The sequence below is a fragment of the Geotrypetes seraphini genome, chromosome 16 (assembly GCF_902459505.1).
Source record: "Geotrypetes seraphini chromosome 16, aGeoSer1.1, whole genome shotgun sequence".
NCBI classification, from domain to species: domain Eukaryota; kingdom Metazoa; phylum Chordata; class Amphibia; order Gymnophiona; family Dermophiidae; genus Geotrypetes; species Geotrypetes seraphini.
In genome coordinates this window covers 53,594,131-53,614,804 of record NC_047099.1, presented here as the reverse complement: position 1 = coordinate 53,614,804, position 20,674 = coordinate 53,594,131, and the positions used below count along the sequence as shown (strand labels likewise).

Here is a 20,674-nt window from a genome sequence, read left to right as displayed (position 1 = left end):
AGAAAAAGCGTTAAGTTAGGGATGGGTTCTCACTGGGGAATGTGCAACACAGTAGTGTAAGCTTCCCTCAAGCACATTACCCGGCACAAGGTACAATTTATCTCTCACCCCCATCAGGCCCAATATTAAAAGGGACAGGGATGGTGCCACTAAAAGGTCCAGAAGATGATAAAGTGAGGACAAATGGAAACAACCACAGCGACTGACATCCTCACTGCTCGGATTCAACACCAGGATGGCAACAAGGCTTTCAAAGTCATTAATGTCAAAGCATCCACAACTGTACGTCTGGCTTCAGCTCATTTCATTGCCTCCTTGTGTGGTGTAGCTTGTCTACTTTTGTATTATTGATCCAGAAATAAAAACTAGTAGACAGCATAAATTATTTTTATTTATCGTTTTATTGTAGTGTCTCTATAGCATGCCCCGACAGGACCCGTTTCGCCCAAAAGGCTTTCTCAAGGGTTCGTGGAGGAGCTCTAAATAATACAAAAATGTTGTTTATATAACTAATTAAAACATACACCACAAACATCCAACAGACTGTGTTAAAAACTTCCAGTACCATAATGTGTAACAATCAATTTAAATACTGTAAGTATATTTCATACAAAACATGAAATTTTTTTTAAAATCCAATACCATAATATATAACAATTAGTTTGAATACTGTAAATGTATTTCATACAAAACATAAAACATTTATTATTAAACTTCAAATAATTAACTTATTAGCTATATGTTCACTATCAATACACAGATATATAGATCATTAAATAATTTCAATGAAATGTTCAATTTAGTAGGCTTTACTGAATTATTTCAATCTTATAAGATATAAATAAATCCTTAATTACCAATCGATTAAAATCTTAATTCTCAATCAATTAAAACCTATTATCTAATAATGAAATATTCTTTAACTTTATAGACACCCTAATTACCATAAACTCATACTTTAATTAATAAACCTTTAAATAAAGACTACTTTTTTAAAAAAACTTTGAAATGATGGGACTCCTAGTGATAAATTATTCATGGCACTGACATACAACAATTAATATAACACACAATCATTCATACCCATTCAGTAATAAATTAACATGAATGCATCTTGATAATTAAAAACTTTCACCACATGTGCTCTCAAGATTATATTAGTTAACTAAATATTCAGCTAAAACATGATTACATTAATTCACAATTAATAGTTCTTCATTTTTGTGAATACTTTTTAATTAGCTTAAAATTTCTAACTTGTACTGTCTAAAACTGCGTTTTTTAACTTTCAAATTCAAACAGTGATCAAACCAAAAAATGAGCAACTGATTATATGTATCTGACTAACTAAAGAATGAGTTAACTATTTTATGAGAAATCCTTCATGTTTTAAAACTAAATAAAGTCAAATTAATCACCACATTTTAAAACTTATTTCTCTTAAATAAAGGGTTGGTTACCAAGTTTTAAACGCTTCTTGCTCATGCGCAAAGAGTTAACTAATCGAAATCATTACAAAACTCTTAAGAAACCTTATTTAACCAGTTACATCTTACTCATTCACTATTTATGTAATTTAGAGTAAAATACTCTTAATTCTATGCTGCTCTCCTCATAGTTTGACTTACCTTTCTCATTTGGGGTTAGAGCAAAACTGCTTACCCACCATACTTATGTTACGTCTTTTTATAGTCATTGCACATGCGCAAACTTTTAAATTGAAGCACAAATTTAAATGTTTAATTTATGGTTAAAACAACCTTATCTTTTTACATGAATGATTTATTTAAAGCCTATCAACTATATTAATTTCATTGATTTGAATTTTTATTTTATAAAGGAAACGCTAAAGATCGTGAAAATTAAGCGCATGTGCGCTACCCCTTACTTGGCCCATATGTGAAGTATACTAACCATTCATTCATATACTATCAGGATTTAAATTATTTGAGCTTCAAAATACTATATTGCAAGACAGTACAATTCATTTCACCAGTCTACAGTGCAGTTCTAACTCGTTTGTACCTATTCTTGAACTTTATATTGTAAGCACATCTTTATATATCTATTGCGCATGAGCTAAATTGGCGGATCAGACATTTAATCTACTTTTAGAATCATACTCTTTTCTTAAAAATATCCAACCTCATTACAAAACCTATCGACTTATTTTGACTTATGTAATATACACGGAAAATTATGTTACTAAACACCTTGGATACCAAATACACACGCATTCAAGTTCATTTAATGAGTTTATGGTAATTAGGGTGTCTATAAAGTTAAAGAATATTTCATTATTAGATAATAGGTTTTAATTGATTGAGAATTAAGATTTTAATCAATTGGTAATTAAGGATTTATTTATATCTTATAAGATTGAAATAATTCAGTAAAGCCTACTAAATTGAACATTTCATTGAAATTATTTAATGATCTATGTATTGATAGTGAACATATAGCTAATAAATTTATTATTTGAAGTTTAATAATAAATTTTTCATGTTTTGTATGAAATATACTTACAGTATTTAAATTGATTGTTACACATTATTGTATTGGAAGTTTTTAACACAGTCTTGGATGTTTGTGGTGTATGTTTTAATTAGTTATATAAACAACATTTTTGTATTATTTAGAGCTCCTCCACAAACCCTTGAGAAAGCCTTTTGGGCGAAACGGGTCCCGTCGGGGCATGCTAGAGACACTGCATTAAAATGATAAGTAAAAAGAATTTATAATAATAATAATAACTTTATTCTTCTATACTGCCACTATCTTGCGACTTCTAGGCAGTTTACAATCAAGAGTCTGTCTACTAGTTTTTATTTCTGGATCAATAATACAGAAGTAAATAGACAAGCTACACCACACAAGGAGGCAATGAAATGAGCTGAAGCCAGACGTACAGATGTGGATGCTTTGACATTAATGACTTTGAAAGCCTTGTTGCCATCCTGGTGTTGAATCCGAGCAGTGAGGATTTCAGTCGCTAAGGGGATAGTGCCCCCCAAGTATCTTGGCAGAGCAACTCAGCACTATCTGGATATTGGGTGGAGCATGAGCAGTCCTCAGAGTTATCTGGAGTTTATAAAATCAGAAGTCTGAGTGGAGTGCAATGGGTAGACTTGGATTGCTTGTTTACACTTTCCAAACATGCTAGGACCAGGGGGCTTGCAATGAAGCAACTAAGCAATAAATTTAAAACAAAGCAGAGAAAATATTTCTTCACTCAACGTGTAATTAAACTCTGGAATTCGTGGCCAAGAGAATGTGGTAATGGTAATTAGCTTAGCAGGGTTTAAAAAAGGATTGGATAACTTTCCTAAAAGAGAAGTCCATAAGCCATTATTAACATGGATGTGGGAAAATCCACCGCTTATTCCTAGGATAAGCAGCATAAAATCTGTTTTACTCTTTTGGGATCTTGCCAGATGCTTGTGACCTGGGCTGCCCCATTCTAGAGATGTTTACGTTCGTTCTTATGTAATGATTGTGGATGTTCTGTGCTGCTCACAACCCAGAGAATGGTGCCAAATAACCAGATTTTATTTAAATACTACAGCTGCATTTTAAGTATTGACCTATATGTTTTCAGTAACTATAGTGCCCACCTCCAGCAAGGACATGTTTATCTGGGAGCCCCGCCCTTCCTCTAATCACGGGATCAGGCTAACTTCCTTTCCACTTGATGTGTGCAAAGGGGCATGAACCTATGGGTGCCTATTTAAGCCTTAGCTTTACCGTGAGCACCCTCACTGCCAGCTTATATTGTGAATTATGTGGGGTAAGTTGAGAGGGTACCTTCGCCGGGATATAGTGAACTGTGGTAGTGTCTATACCCACTGTCACATTCCTTTACCCCACCTGCCCAAAAATAGAAACCAACGAATATCATCTTTATCATAGAAATACCAAGATAATGCTTCAAAAAAATAGCTCATGATAAAGATGATATTAGTTGCTTTCTATTTTCAGTGAAGTGATACAGAAAGCCAACCAAATGATTGGTGACAAAGTTTAATTGATTTACCTCAGCTGCAGCATCTTACCTTGCTGTCCTGCATGTCCTTGTTCGCTCCGTTCTTGAGCAGCGCAAGCGTGGCTTCGATGTTGTTCACCGCTGCCGCCCAGTGCAAGGCTGATTTCCCTGTAGTGAAAGATGTCCACAACTCAATATGAAAGATAAACCAGAGTATCCTACGTGGCCGCAGGACTGGCTGTGAGGTGGCAGGGGGGGTGAGCAGTGTTCCCCACACGGTACTGTTCCCCCAAGATAGAGAGGGTAGGTTGAGGTGTTTGGAGACTCTACAGCACTCCAGGTTTGAGCTGTGGTAAGTCGAGTTGTTAGGAAGTCATCTGACGCTCAAGTCTAAGGTCGATTCATTGTGGCTGTTTCAGCGCTGAATCAGCCGCAAATGACTCGTCCTACACCCCAGCACGGAATGGGATGATTCATGCCTCATTTGGGGGGGACAGTGCCCCTCTCCCAAATCAAATCTTAAACCCCACTGTCCCCCAGCCAGGATCGGAGCCCGGGACCCTGCAAAAGATGCCACATCCAGCAGAACAGGTCGTTTCAGCGTGGCTGCAATGATACGTCCCATGATAAAGTGGCTGAGATGAATCATCCCATTCTGATGACGCTCCTAGTTCGCTTGTCCTGTAGGTTTCCTGGGCAACCACCCTGTTCACCCTAGCCTAAATCTACACTTTGTCTTTACCATACTAGCTATTTTTTCCTACATCCTACTGCTTTTAAAGCCAATGGGCTGCCTGCCACACTGAGTATACGGAGGGATACAATGCTAGCCTTAGATTTTTTTTAATGAATTCTCCTTTCCATCACCTAGTGGAACTTTCTGTGTAATACTCAACTGTATTTTCATATGCCCATGATAATCTGTGAGTAGTGGCAGTGACCATACAATGAATATAACAAGGGCCTCAAAACTCATAAGGAACTTTCACTCTATAATGGGAACACTGTTTCCCTTAATGAGTTTGAATTATTCTCATTAGCCTGTTTTTTCCCAAGCTATTGGGCCAATGAGAATAATTCAAACTCATTAAGGGAGACAATTTTCTCATTATAGAGTAAAGGTTCTTTATGGACAGTACATTATCCCAGGACAAGCAGGCAGCATATTCTCGGAGCCTGGTGCAAACAGTCTGACAAGCAATCTTGCTTGATGAAACTTTCAGAAAGTTCGCAACTGCCACACTGCGCATGCGCGAGTGCCTTTCCGCCCAACGTAGAGCGCACGTCTCTTCAACATCTCCTCAGTTCTAGTTTTTCTGTGGAGCTGAGAAGTCCCTACTTCAAGGCTCAGCGTGTTAAATTAGTGCCTTCCATCCACAGCTTGTGTTTTCTTGCTTGAGTTCTTCTTGAATTACGTGAGTTTTTTTAGTTTAAAAAACAAAACAAGCCAGTTCGGTTTTTTTTGTCCCGTTGCCTTTTGATGGCAGGGCCTATTCCGCGGCCTCAACCTTCGGACTTCAATTTGGCTGAGGCCATTTTTCCCTCAAAGTCCCGGCCGGTATCTGGTTTTAAAAAGTGCACCCACTGTCAGCATACCATCTATATTACTGACTAGCATAAGTGGTGCATACAGTGCCTGGGGCCAGATCATCGTCCCGGTTCCTGTGTCTGCTGTGCTACCTTACAAAAGCAGTCTCTCAAAAACTGGCAGGCCCAGCAGGAGAAAATCTTCAGTATGGAGCATGCCTCCTAGAAGTCTTCATCACCGGCTTCGATCACGACATCGGTGAGGAAGATCTCGACCAAGACATCGTCCTCGGGGAAAGCTCCCACATTGAAGACATTGACATTGAAGTCGTCTTTGTCGCCCGTTGTCACCGACTGCAGGTAAGCTAGCTAAGAAGCCACCAGTTTTCCAGTTGGAGTCTCTGGCCATTCAGGCATCGAGTGAAGTCATGCCGGCCACCAAGAGACCATTTAAGCGGATTGCCTCCACGATTCGAGGTGCCTCATCTTTGAGGTCACCCTCGCTGGAGCACACCGCAGTACCATTGACACAGGCTGTATCAGCGGTATCGGTACCTGATTTGACTCAGATGATGGTCAACATTGTCCTGAAGGAATTGGCCCAAACTATTTCCTCATCGGTACCTCTATCAGCAGACCAGGCTGTGCATCGTGCTTCTTCAAAGAAAGGTAAAAGTCCTCACAGCAGTCTTGACATCGATCCTCTTCAACTCAAATCACACATCAGAGATCTGAGTCACTGTCGAGGCAGTGTCAATCCTCGAAAAGGCATTATCTTATACATTGAGGATCGCAAAAGAGATCGACATCGCTTCGGCATCGAGGATCAAAGCAGAGATCTACATCACCTCAGCATCGAGGCTTGCAGCATAGATTGACATCGCCTCTGTACCGGGGCTCGGAATGGGAGTTGACATCACCCCAACATCGACTATCAGGGTGCGAGGCCCTGTCCTCCAGACATAGGTCTTCTTCGACTGACCGTCGCAGATCCACATCGAGACCTCGACCATCAGAGTTCAAGTCATCTTCTTGATTTTCCTCAAGACAACAAACTCCAGTCTCGCATGTAGAGTGCTCTCAACAGTTGGGACGTGAGTCATCTTTTTTACCTCATCACTCTGGCAAGCAGATTTCAAAATCAAGGCATTCTTCTACAACATGATCTCTGAAGAGAAAACATTCTCAGTCCACTGTCACTTCAACACCGTAACGTTCTAGGGGTCGATGGTCATCTTCTTTACCTGAAGACTCAGAGCTTCATTTTCAATATGACCCTGAAGTTTCTCCGTCTTATGAAATGCCAGAAGGTTCTCCTAGACGAGAAGAGTCATCTTTTGATTTAGTATCTTTCACCAGATTTCTCAATCAGATGACTAAAGATCTACAAATTGCACTTGAATATGATTCTAAATACACTAAAGAATATTTAGCTGAGTTGGAGCTACCTCAGCCTCCTAAAGTCTCTTAAGTTACCTATGAATGGTATTCTTAAAAATACCTTTAAACAAAATCTTAATACTCCATATTCCATCCTGGCAGTGCCATCCAAAATGGAATCTCAATATAGAATGGTTCAGTGTAAAGGTTTTGAGAAACCACAACTCTTACATCAATCTCTAGTGGTTGAATCTTCACTCAAAAAATCCAATCCTTCTAAGATATATGTGGCAGTTCCTCCTGGTCGTGAGGGCAGGACAATGGACAAGTTCAGATGTAGAATCTATCAGAATTCCATGATGGACAGCAGAATTCTCAACTATAACTTTGTTTTTACATCTTACATGAAGTACTGGATTAAGACCATGCCTTCCTATTTTAAAGATCTACCCTCTCATTGTCTGGACAAATTTAAACATATGCACCATACCCTACAATAGCTTAGAGTACATATGGTCAAGGCAGCGTATGATGACTTTGAAATATCCCCCAGGGCCACAGCATTCTCAGTGGCTATGCGAAAGCTGGCATGGTTGCGGTTGGTGGATATGGAGCCTACTTTACAGGACAGATTAGCAAATATTCACTGTCTAGGTGAAGAAATGTTTGGGGAATCCATACAAGAGGCCACCAAACATCTCTCTGACCATGAGAAGCATTTTGCCACACTGCTTAGGCCAAAACCCAAACCTTTGGCTAATAGGGGTTTTAAGCCTTCTTACCAGAGGCGCTACCTCCCTAGATCTACTCCTTATTCAAGACTTTCACCAAAGTAGGCCCAGCAGCAACAGCGTCAGCGAAAGCCTCAGACACCAACTACAACAAAGCCTACACAGCCTTTTTGACCATCTTAGTCAGAGCATAACAACTATCTGCCTCTGCCTTCTCCTCTTCCCATCAGAAGGCGCCTTTATCACTTTTATCACTGGTGGAAAATCATCACTTCTGATCTCTGGGTACTTTCTATCATAAAAGAAGGATACGCCCTTCATTTTCTACAGATTCTACCAGATCACCCTCCAAAAGAGTGTCCAAGTGTCCAAGTCCCTTCTTCTCCAGGAATTACAAACTCTGCTAGCTCTCAATGCCATCGAGAGGGTTCCTTTGGAACAGCAGAGTACGGGGTTTTTACAACCTTCCTTGTTTCGAAGAAGATGGGATCTCAGAGCTCTCAACAAATTTCTTGTCAAAGAAAAGTTTTGGATGCTCTCCCTGGCATCTTTGTATCCCCTTCTGGATTGCAAAGATTGGGTATGCTCTCTAGATCTCAAAGAGGCTTATACTGTACTCATATCCCCATTCATCCAGCCTCTCGCAAGTTCCTCAGATTTCGGGTGGGAAATCACCATTATCAGTACAGAGTGCTACCTTTTGGCCTTGCGTCATCTTCCAGAGTTTTCACCAAGTGCCTGGAAGTGGTAGCAGCAGCTTTATGAAGTCATGGCCTTCAAGTTTTCCCATACCTGGACGATTGGCTCATAAAGACTCCATGTTCCAGAGGGTTAATGTAGCGACGCAACAGACTATTTCCTTCCTACAAAATTTAGGATTCGAAGTAAATTTTCCCAAGTCTCAACCGCAGCCGTTCCAGTCTCTGCAGTTCATTGGAGCCATCCTAGACACTGTGCAACTCAGAGCATTCCTTCCCCAGCAACGTCAGGATGCTCTCATTCACCTTTGCCAAAAAGTGTCTACCCTCTCTTCACTCTCAGTGAGACACATGATGGTTCTTCTAGGTTATATGGCCTCACTGTTCATGTGATTCCTTTTGCCAGACTTCACCTCAGAATTCCTCAGTGGACCCACTCTCTCAACACATTACAGTGACTTCTGCTCTACGGCAATCTCTTCAATGGTGGATGCTTTCATCCAACCTTTCCAGAGGGTTGCTGTTCCAGACGCCTCCTCATCAGAAGGTCATCACAACAGATTCTTCAACCTATGTTTGAGGGATTCATCTAGGTCTCTGTACCCAGGGACATTGGTCCGCCATGGACCGTCGGAATCACATCAATCTGTTGGAACTCAGATCGATCTTCAATGCTCTCAAAGCTTTTCAGCATCTTCTTCACGATCAAGTAGTGCTCGTTCGTACAGACAACCAAGTAGCCATGTATTACATGAACAAACAGGGAGGGACAGGATCTCTCCTTCTTTACAAGGAAGCTCAGAAGGTTTGGAATTGGGCAATTCTTCACAATGTGTTTCTCAAAGCAATTACATTCAAGGAGAAGAAAACTCCTTGGCGGACAAATTGAGCCATCTTCTGCAAACTCACAAATGGACACTCAATTCAACATCTCTCCGTCATATCTTTTTCTCAGTGTGGGACTCCTCAAATAAATCTGTTTGCGTCTCCCCAAAACTACAAACTGCCTCAGTTTTGCTCCAGGATTTACTCCTCTCACCCCCTTGGAGGCAGATGCTTTTCTTCTGGAATGGACGACCAAGCTCCTCTATGCATTTCCTCCATTCCCTCTCATTCTCAAGACACTGGTCAAGCTCAAGTACGACCATGCCACCATGATTCTGATAGCTCCTCGGTGGCCCAGGCAACCTTAGTTCTCCTTTCTACTTCAACTCAGCAGCAGGGAGCCCCTACTTCTACCAATTTTTCTATCTCTGCTTACAGAGTCACGATTCTCTTCTTCATCCCAATCTCCATTTCCTACATCTGACAGCTTGGTACCTCTAGAGATAACTTCAAATCTACAGTTTTCTCAATCTGTCAGAGACATCTTAGAGGCTTCCAGAAAACCTGCCACCAGACAATGTTATAATTAGAAGTGGACTAGATTTTCTGCGTGGTGCACTCTTCATCACAAGGAGCCTCAATCTACCTCCTTGTCTTCAGTTCTGGATTACCTACTTCATTTATCTCAATCTGGCCTCAAGTCAACCTCCATTAGGGTCCATGTCAGCGCAATTGTGGGGAGCTGCAAAGAGGTCTACATCTGTGGCATTCCCCACTGTGAAAAAAATGTGACGAAGAGGCGAGGAATGGAGAGTCCATTCGTGAGGTTGCAGTAGACGACTCAAGTTGTCCGCCAAGCAATTCTTCGCCCCTTGAATGTAGACAGCTTTGAGGAAGGTGTGGCGGATTGCCCAGTCCCAAACCTCCAGAGCTTCATAATAAAGGGAAGCAGCCCTGTCCCTCCTTGTTTGTTGACATAGTACATGGCGACTTGGTTGTCCGTCCGAACAAGGACTACTGTGTCGTGAAGCAGATGTTGAAAAGCATGGAGAGCTTTGAGGATCGCTCTGAGTTCCAACTGATTGATATGACACTGATGATCCGTATTGGTCCAGAGGCCTTGAGTATGGAGATCATCGAGATGAGCGCCCCAAGCGTAGGTCGAAGAGTCTGTCATGAGGACCTTCTGATGAGGGGGTGTTTGAAAGCACAAGCTTCTGGAAAGATTGGAAGAGAGCATCCATCAATGGAGAGACTTCTTCAAGGAAGGAGTGACTGAAATGTGTCGAGAAGGAGGGTCGCAAACTTGCGTTCATTGAGATGCCAGGGTCCACTAAGGAATTCTGAGGTGAAGTCTGGCAAAAGGATTCACGTGTACTGTGGAGGCCATGTGACCCAGAAATACCATCATGTGTCTCACTGAGATGGAAGAGCGGGAAGACACTGTATGACAGAGTTGAAGAAGAGCTTCCAGATGTTGCTGTGGAAGGAATGCTCTGAGTTGGACAGTGTCCAGAACAGCTCCAATTGGCTGGCCCAGAACTTCCTCTCCGACATCAGAATTGATGTCAGAGGTGAAGTCTTGTGGGTCCGGCACTTGTATGTGCCTGGCCTGGCTTGGGGAGGAAGAAAGAGCAAGATCGCAAAGGCAACGCAATCGACTCACGTTGCCTTTGCGATTTACTGGTCAATCGTGATTGACCATTTGGGCACTCCGGAATAGAATATTGTTTCTTTTTATACTTTAAAAAAATAAGTTCAGTATAAAACTATTTGAGGCTTGTGTGGATGGGATCAGATGTAGAGAATGACAGGGGGGTGGGGGCTGTCTTTCTTTCTTTCCTCCGGAGTCCGGTTGAGCTGATCACAAGGGAATCCACAATCAGCTGAGCCGGCAAGACTTCGCGAAGCTGCAGGCGAAGCAGTTTGTGGCTTCCCTTGTGATCAGCTCAACCTGACTCCGGAGCAAAGAACGCGGTTGAGTATGCAGTTCTTTCTCCTGTATATCCATTAGGGATACCTTAAAAGCTTTACCTGTTTGCAGTCCTGAAAGACAGAACGTGTACCCCTGCTCTAAGTATAATTATTAAGATAAAGAAAACAGGCTCTGTGTACTTAGCTTATTTTTCTGTCTCTCTGGACTGTGCCTGTGCTAGGTAAAATCATATTTCAAGGAAGGAATAAGCTAAATATTGCAGTACTGAGGCTTGTATGGATGCTGCGGGGGATGGTGGTCACGGGGATGGGTCGGTGACAGGGACGGTGGTTGCGGGGATGGGGACAATGGTCATGGGGACGGGGTGGTGACAGGGACGGTGGTCGCGGGGATGGGGCAGTGATGGGGACAAATTTTTTCCTGTGTCATTTTCTATGCGGTATATAAAAATTTTAATAAACATAAATTCATTGCATGATCACTAGCACTACTCACAGATTATCGTGGGCATATGAAAATAAGGTTGAGCATTTAAATCGATACCTAGTTCTCTGTTATTTTTTTTGATATTTGATACTTTCTGTGTAATGTCAGACTCTCTCTTCTAGCAGTCCTGGATAACTGGAACTAGAACAGGAACCAGTTCCTCCTCACCCCCCCTCCCCCTTAGCGACCATCAGACCATGCCTGGACCACCATCTAATCCTAAAGTTAGATGCAGAGATGTTAACAGGGAGAGAAAAGAGACGTACCCAGCTCATCCACAGCATTCACGTCCGCGTGGCAGGCAATCAGTTCCTCCACCATGCCCTCTACCGCTAGCCGAGCAGCCAGGATCAGTGCTGTGGAGCCATCCAGCATGCGGGCATCCAAGTCTGTGGAGCGGTTCCGGATCAGAATCTGAACAAGGGCGAGGGTGGGGGAAGAAAAAGGGGAATAAATCATCTTTTTGATGAATGGTTGAAGTCAAGCACTGAGAACTCACCCTCCCCCCTGACATAGCATCTTCCCAGCCATGGTTACCTGGCACATAGGATTTCTACCTTACTTCCCTCCCTCCCCTCCCCTCCTCCCTGTCTGTGCAAGATTTGGTTTGCATGGCTAAATACTTCAGAATATTTTCTTTTCCTGGAGAAGCAGAAATTAAACCTTTGGTGGGGGGAATGGCTATATTTTGCTTCTAATTCAGACTCAGCTCTAAATGTGACTAGCTCCAGCGGTAATGCAGGACTCATTTAAGCTGAATTGTTTCAAGCAACATCAATATAATTCCATGCTTATTAATAACAATGAATATCCAGTCTTCCCGGGACTTAGGATTTTAGGGTTAAACTTAGAGAGAAACTTATCGCTGGATCCTCATGTGAATTTAGTACTAAAAATCATATACAATACAATACAGTGTCTTATACAGAAGAGCATGGCACAGTGGTTAGAGCTACAGCCTCAACACCCTGAGGTGGTGGGTTCAAATCCTGTGCTGTTCCTTTTTTTTTTTTTTTTTTTTTAAATTCTTTATTCATTTTCAAATCAAAACGACAAGTGCACAAAAATACATCATACAAGTAATTCCAATATAGCACTATAATATCTAACACATAAAATCTAATAGTGTAATAACCCCACCCACCCATCATCACATTTTCAACTAAAATAGAATATACACATGTTATATACCATATTATAACATGTCTTGTAAAATTACTCCCCAACTCCACCCTCTCCCTTGAGTGTGCTAAATACAGCTAAGAGAGAAAAGGAAAAGAAAAGAACTGATGACTATTCATCGCAATGTAGGGTCATGAAATAGTTAACTGTTGTTTAAAATATTGCTCTGGCCTACATAGCTGAAAACAGTGTATAATCTATTGACTGCATCTGCCTAAAATGTATGTCCCTACCTTACCACATTGTAAGCTGAATAGATAAAGAGTTTGAGCCATGATGTACCCTGCCCTTCTGTACATTTAACTGCAAGAGTTAGATAGGTGTCCTGCTAGTGACCTGCTAGTGTGAGCTTAGAACCAATGAGTGTTAAGAAAAGTAACACGTGAAAAGCTTTTTCTAGAATTCAGTTGTATAGCCAGAAAAATGAATAAATATCTCTGTAACTTCCTGGTTTCGGCACTTCTGAGCCAGCTTGAAGCTCAGGGGTCCAACATGCATGCTGTGAATAAATTTCTTTTACTTTCTTCACGCCTCTGACTTTGTGTATCCAAGTGACCTTTCATTTGGCGCCCGAACAGGGACTTGAAGGTCTCTTGACCACTGGTTACTCGATTGGTCACTTGTTTCTGGTCCTACGGCTGATATGTCTGCTTAGCCGGCTGCCTTCCTTTTGGGGGGTTGGCAGACCTCAGGACGTTGGACCGCTTCAACTGACTTATCTAGTCTCAGTTTAAAGTACAAGAATCTGTATCTGTATCTGTATCTGTACCTGGAGTGGCCACTATCTGGTAAGTGGGGATTGATCATCCCTATCCTGTCTCTCGTCTCCTGCCTAGTAAGCCACGTGATCTGTCGCTGAAAAGTTGTGGGGAAGGATTCTAGGAACTGTTATTTTCTGGTTGAGTAACTGAACTGAAATCTGTTGTGTTTTGTGTGTTTGAGAGTGTTTGAGACGTCCTTGAGGACGAAGCGAGTGTGGACCTGTTAGTACTGCGTTTCCCTAGCCCGGAGACGGGCGGGGCCAGGAATACAGGGAAGTGTTTTTGTCCTCCATTGCACAATGGGGGGATGTCTGTCTACCTGTGGGGATCCCTTGATATGTTAGCTAATTTTAAAAAAGGAATTTGTCTTTGATTATACTTAACAAATCAACCCTTATTTGTCTGTGCCAGTTAGAATGGCCGATATTTGGTGTGGGCTGGCCCCCTCTGGCTCCCTGGAAGAGGACATAACTCGTCAGGTTTTTATGCATTCGTTTGCTGTCAGTTCCTCTTCCAGTCAGCCAATTTTGCATTCCAATGGGAAAACCCTTCCACTGGACAAACCTCCTAAGTAACCTGGACCCGTCTACCCCAGGGCTTTAAAAATTCTTCCCTTCATCTGATTCCCAAGTCCTGCAGTATCCCGGGTTTTTTATGAGTTCTGTCTGTCCAAATGTATTAGTGAAGTTTAAACTGTCAGTTGTTCACAGCATGAGAGGAGAGTACTTTTCCTTTTGTGCTGATAAGGGCCATGAAGTGTGTAGCACTTCCAATGTGGTTTCTCCTGAAACAGATAAGTGGTTTTGCATTTGAAGTTTTTGGCTATGTTATAAAATGTATATGCATATTCAGAAATGCATATAAACGAAAAATATGATTTCTGGAACTTATATTCCATGCTAAAAAGAAGTTCTTTGTCCAAATTTAGTAGTTATTTGTCTAAATTTAAAAGTTCTGAAAAGGACTACATCTGTAATTTGATCTCTTTGATCTTTAAGCAACTCTCTCTCCTTTGTGAAATTCTGTAGGAAGGGGGAGTAAGTCTCTACTGAGACCCATGTTGATTGTAAAAAAAATTAAAAATGAACAATGTTTAAACTTGTGAGTACAGTAAAACTTTGGTTTGGGAGCATAATTTGTTCCAGAAGTATGCTTGTATTCCAGGGCACTAGTGTACAAAAATATACATACTTGTATTGCAAGCCCTTGCTCGTTTGGAACAGTCACTGCATTCCTGCAGCGTCATATAGAGAGGAACCATTGGCTCAGTTGTGAAAATGTGATGCTTCTATACTGTATGTACGTGTATTGCAAGACGTTGCTGGTATAGCAAGTTAAAATTTAATCATTGCTTGTCTTATAGAACACTTGCAAACCAAGTTATTTGCAATCCAAAGTTTTACTGTATATTCCAATCTTTGTTTTGTATTTCTGTATATAAAAAATGTAAGTTTAGGTATAACAATGTAATTTTTAGGAATGCTTTTGTATTGAAGTAAATATTTTTGCCAGTCAGCTGATAGTGAAGGGACTGCTGCTTTAGAGAGCGCTTGTGTCAGACTACCCTGCTTAGTGGGTGGATCCAGAACTGCATTTAGCTTAATTTTATAAGTCAGCTCTTTGGGGTAGGAACCTGATATAGAATAGGGATTGAGAACAATTCTTATGTGTTAGTACACATCTTAAGTTCAATTATTTTGTACCTTCTCTAATCTTTTGTAAACCACATAGCTCTTCACGGTATTGTGGTATATAAACTGTTATTATTATTATTTATCTGAGTCTTTCAGATAGTGGGTCTGCCTTTTAAATTTTCCTGTGGCCATATTTACATTGATTTCAAGTATGCCTTCCTCGTGTCACCTACCTTGGCTTTCAAATCCAGGTCCCTTCCTACTCCGAGGTCTAGGCTGTCTGTAGTCTCCCTGTCCCTGATAACTGCAAGGCTCTGAGCACCTTTCTCAGTATTGCAGGATACTGTCCCATCTGGATCCCTGATTTCTCTACTATTGCTCGTCCTCTGTATGATTCCACCAAAGGCGCTGACTCAGCCCCTTTTGTCTGGACCCAACTTCAGGAGCGGTCTTTTCGCTGCCTCCAAAAACTTCTGACTCAGGCCCCTGCCTTCTGGCCCTTCTGCCCAAGAAGCTGAGCTTTATGCCCTCACTTCTGCCCTGCGCCACTCTGCCTCTCAGTCTTGCAATATATATATACTGACTCCAAATATGCTTTCCTTAACTTGCATTCCCATAGGGCCATCTGGAAACATCGAGGTTTCTTTATAGCCTCCGGCCGCCTGATCCATCATGCTTCCCTCATTCTTGACCTTCTTGAGGCCATACAACTACCCTCATGTGTTTCTGTTATGCACTGCCATGCTTACAGACGCGTGATGGACCTTGTCTCTCGTGGCAATGCCCTTGCCGACCGCACAGCCCGAGCTGCCAGTCTCTGCCCCCTCTTTCGGCTCCTCTGTATACAATCATTCCTTTTCTGGATTCCCTTACACCCCAGTACGCTTCTCAGGAACAGACTTGGGCATGCATTATTTTGGGCTAGTCTGTCCTGAAAGGGGGGTGGATACAAAATGCGCCAATTCAAGTGCCAATCCAGACCCACACACTGATACTTCAAACGCAAGCACAGCGGGTACCCTCATATTCATTCCTCAACACCTGGCCCTCACGATTGTCAAAAGATGCCATGATCTGGCACACTCTGGAGAACCCGCTATGAAAATTGACTCTCAAGAGACATTTCTTTATCAATCACCTTGATCAGCTAGTCCGGAATATGGTCCGACAGTGTGTTGTTGGTTCTAGAATAAAATTCCCAATCAGATGACTGCCACCTCTTGGATACCAACCTATTGGAACATATCCAATGCAGGTTCTGTCTGTAGATTTTACCCACATGCCCATTTCCCGTTCCCTCAGTCACTTCCTAGTCTTCACAGACACCCTGACTAGATGGGTCAAAGCCTTCCTTACTTGCACTGAACGCGCCAGGGAAGTAACCAAACACCTCCTGAATAATTCCGTGCTTTGGTCTCCCTGTTTTTATAGGCAGTGACAATGGCCCTGCTTTCATTGCCGATGTTGTCCAACAAATTGCTCAGGCCCTCCAAATTGAATAGAAATTATATGCTGCTTACCATCCTGAGAGCTCTGGTCAGGTCGAAAGAATAAACAGAACTCTTAAGACCCTTCTCACAAAATGAATTGAAGAAACTAATCTGTCCTGACCTGTCCTGCTGCCTTCTGTTCTTTTTCAGATTAGATGCATCCCATCTAAGCCCCATTTGAGCTCATGTCTGGCCGGCCACCACCCATTGTGAACCCAGATCCTGGTTCCTTTGCTACTCTGGGATCAGATATCCTCCAGAGTCAGGTCCAGTCTTTAGCTAAAGCCCTTTAAGAGCTCCACAAATGGGTCCTGGAAAGGGCCCCACTATCGATAGCTACACAAGTCCATGGGTATGTCCCTGTAAATACAGTATGGCTAAAACTTGGAAGTCAGATCCCCTGAAACCTAGGTGGATAGGTCCTTTTACTGTCCTAATTTCTTCTCTTACAGTTGTAAAGGTGTCCGGACATGAAACTTGGTTCCACTACAACACGGATCTTCAGCTGAAGCTTTCTAAGACCTCAAAAGTTCTGAATATTTACCACTGTACTTATCAGGTGTTCTGAATATAATTCTTTATAAGTGTTTGAGTTTAATTGACTGCCTGTGGTTCACACTGCCTTTAGCAAGTGTCTTGAGTATAACTGTTTGAAGTTTTCTAAGTTGTGCCTGAAAGAAAAATGAGCTTCCTATGTTAGTATATATAGATATGATATTTGTGTTGCCCTCACTTATGTTTCTTTCTTCTGTATTTTGTACTTAACAAGTGCCCCTAGCCCTTTGCCTGATGTTTGTTTGCATGAAGGAGTTAAGTACAGAAAGTGTCAAACATTTGAGGGTATTTTCTGTTTCCAACCTACTGGTGATGAAGTTTAAAAGTGGGCGGAAATCTGCATTGATGATGTTGAGGGTCCACTTATCAACTAGACTCTTATTGTAGACCCCACTCGCCCGGTGTCTTTGTATTGTGATACATGTGTGCTATTTGATGTTTCTCAAGGTCATGGTACTACCCCTAATTCAGTTTTGTGTGGCTCCCTAGATTGACAGCGTTATTATACCAAATGTGCTAAGTATATAGGTCTGTATAACCTGATGCCTTTAAGAACTGCCCCTATGAGGAAACCTTCACTAATGGTGGAGCCTGTCCTTTATGAGAAAGAATACCCCATCTGCCTCCCTTACTATAGGTCCTAGCTCCAGCCCCTTGTGTACTACAGGCTACTGTAATCCCATGGTTTTCACTATCACTGACCCATATAACTGGAATGCCAATGTCCAAGTCCAGAAGGCCAGAGACTGCATGGCATTGTATATTGATGGTAAAAGGTGAGACTCAGGTACTGATGTATATGTCCGAATTGTATCCCACTCATGTGCTCCTGTCTATCACTCTGTGGTGTTTCCCCAGTTTTATGAAATTATGAAAGTAGATACTGATATCCTGTAATCACTAGAAATCTGTTTATATAGTTTGCTGAAACTATAGGTCAGACTCTTAATGTTAGCAATTATTTTGTATGAGGAGGGACTGGTATGGGAGAACAGTGGCTATGGGAGGCAATGCAGCTGGACATGTTAAACCTGACTTCACAGACCCTCACTTTTACGTTAGGTCCACGACCTTCACGATGGGCCTTGTGAACCTCCATTGTTGCTTCCCACTGTCTTCAGCCCTTCAGACACTGCTTAATGGAACTTCCTATGAATTATGGTCAGCTCCTGATAGTTGATATTGGCTCTGTGATCTGTTTGCCTACTCTTGATTGCCTGCTAACTAGACTGGTACATGTGTGCTTTGCATGATCCGTCCCAGCTTCTTCCCGATGGTGAACACCTGGGAGCCCCTGTATTCAACACTAGAGGTCGCCAAAAGCAGTCTACTTCCACCAATTCCCTTAAAATAGGTGAATGGGGTGATGACTGTCCTGCAGAACGGATCATTGCTGCTTATGGACCTGCCACATGGACCGAGGATGACACCTGGGGCTATCGGACCCCAATCTATATGCTGAACTGCATTATTTGTCTATAAGCTGTACTTGAACTGATAACCAATGAGACCTCCCGAGCTTTGAGTACCATTGGCAGAGCGAATGCTAAAATGCGCACTGCTATTTATCAGAATTGTCTAGCTTTGGACTATTTACTAGCTGCTGTGCCTGTGATAAATTGAACCTCTCCAACTGCTGCCTTGAACTTGAGTAAAGTGATTGAGAACGATGTGGATCGTATCACCAAACTGGCTCATGTTCCTGACCAGACCTGGCGTGACCTTACTGCAGACTGGATCTCTGGTACCTTCAGCTCCTGGTTGCCCTCTGGTTCAGCATTGAAGATCATCTTGCTGGTTGCTGCCCTGTCTTCTCTGCTCCTTTGCTGCCTGCTCTGTATGGTCCCCATAGCCATAAAGCTGCTCCACTGAACTATGGACTCTGTTGTCAAACGTTCCACTGCTGCATTGGCCCTCTCCCAGTATCGTCCCTTACCCACTGGGAACCCCGACTTTTCTGACCCCTAACTTTATTTTGTCAGGCTTGGCTCCTTAGGTACGCCAGCCTGAAAGGGGGGAATGTAGGGTCATGAAATAGTTAACTGTTGTTTAAAATATTGCTCTGGCCTACATAGCTGAAAACAGTGTATAATCTATTGACTGCATCTGCCTAAAATGTATGTCCCTACCTTACCACATTGTAAGCTGAATAGATAAAGAGTTTGAGCCATGATGTACCCTGCCCTTCTGTACATTTAACTGCAAGAGTTAGATAGGTGTCCTGCTAGTGACCTGCTAGTGTGAGCTTAGAACCAATGAGTGTTAAGAAAAGTAACACGTGAAAAGCTTTTTCTAGAATTCAGTTGTATAGCCAGAAAAATGAATAAATATCTCTGTAACTTCCTGGTTTCGGCACTTCTGAGCCAGCTTGAAGCTCAGGGGTCCAACATGCATGCTGTGAATAAATTTCTTTTACTTTCTTCACGCCTCTGACTTTGTGTATCCAAGTGACCTTTCAGCAATACTTTGCCAATGGCCCCCATATCTTTACAAAGTTATTATATGTCCCTTTTTGTATCACTATTGCTCTTTCCATCTTATAAATATGGCATAATGAATATCACCAGAATGTGTGATTAAGATTCTTGTAATTTTTCCAATTATTGGTAATATGTTGAATGGCAACCCCTGTAATGACTAATAAAAGTTTGTTATTATACGGTAATATTTGACTCTTCTTTCTCATAGCCATTCCGAATAAAACAGTATCATAGGAAAGCGCAACATGGTTTTCCAATAAAGAGTTTACTTGAGACCAGATTGAATTCCAAAATAACTTGATATAGGGACAATAATAAAGTAGATGATCTAATGTCCCTGGTTCCTGCGCTGCTCCTTGAGACCCTGGGCAAGTCACTTAATCCTCCACTGCCCCAGGTACATTAGAAAGATTGTGAGCCCACTGGGACAGAGAGGGAAAATGCATGAAGTACCTGTATGTAAACTGCTTTGAGTGTGGTTGTAAAACTACAAAAAGGCGGTACACAAGTCCTAATCCCTTTCCCCTTCCCTATCTCACAATTCTCTACAAGCTATGTAGCTTACAATAAGAATTAGATCAAGGTTTTTGAAGTTACATTTTTTGGTCAGTTCTTGTGGTCATAAGAACATAAGTAATGCCTCTGCTGGGTCAGACCTGAGGTCCATCGTGCCCAGCAGTCTGCTCTCGCCGTGGCCCAACAAGTCCTGGACCTGTGTAGTAATCCTCTATCTATACCCCTCTGTCCCCTTCTCCAGCAAGAAATTGTCCAATCCTTTCTTAAACCCCATTACCGTACTCTGCCCTATTACGTCCTCTGGAAGCGGATTCCAGGTGTCCACTACACGTTGGGTAAAGAAGAACTTCCTAGCATTCGTTTTGAATCTGTCCCCTTTCAACTTTTTCGTTAACGGGAATAGGTGAGAGTTTCAAGTTTCTTAAAAATTTGATATACCACCTTATCATGGATTTCAAGGTGGTTGTAAAAAGACTTCCAAACAGGTACAA

At 42.0% G+C, this 20,674-nt stretch overlaps 1 protein-coding gene across 1 annotated transcript in view; it reads right to left on the bottom strand.

The window, feature by feature from the left end:
• Positions 1-20,674, bottom strand: part of NOTCH3 (notch receptor 3) — a 195,491-nt gene that overhangs the window by 7,249 nt on the left and 167,568 nt on the right. The window contains exons 32-33 of the mRNA XM_033923748.1: positions 11,832-11,979; positions 4,053-4,150 (exon numbers count right to left, since the gene is read on the bottom strand). Coding sequence (XP_033779639.1) covers positions 4,053-4,150; positions 11,832-11,979 — 246 coding nt within the window. The remainder of the gene's footprint in view (positions 1-4,052; positions 4,151-11,831; positions 11,980-20,674) is intronic.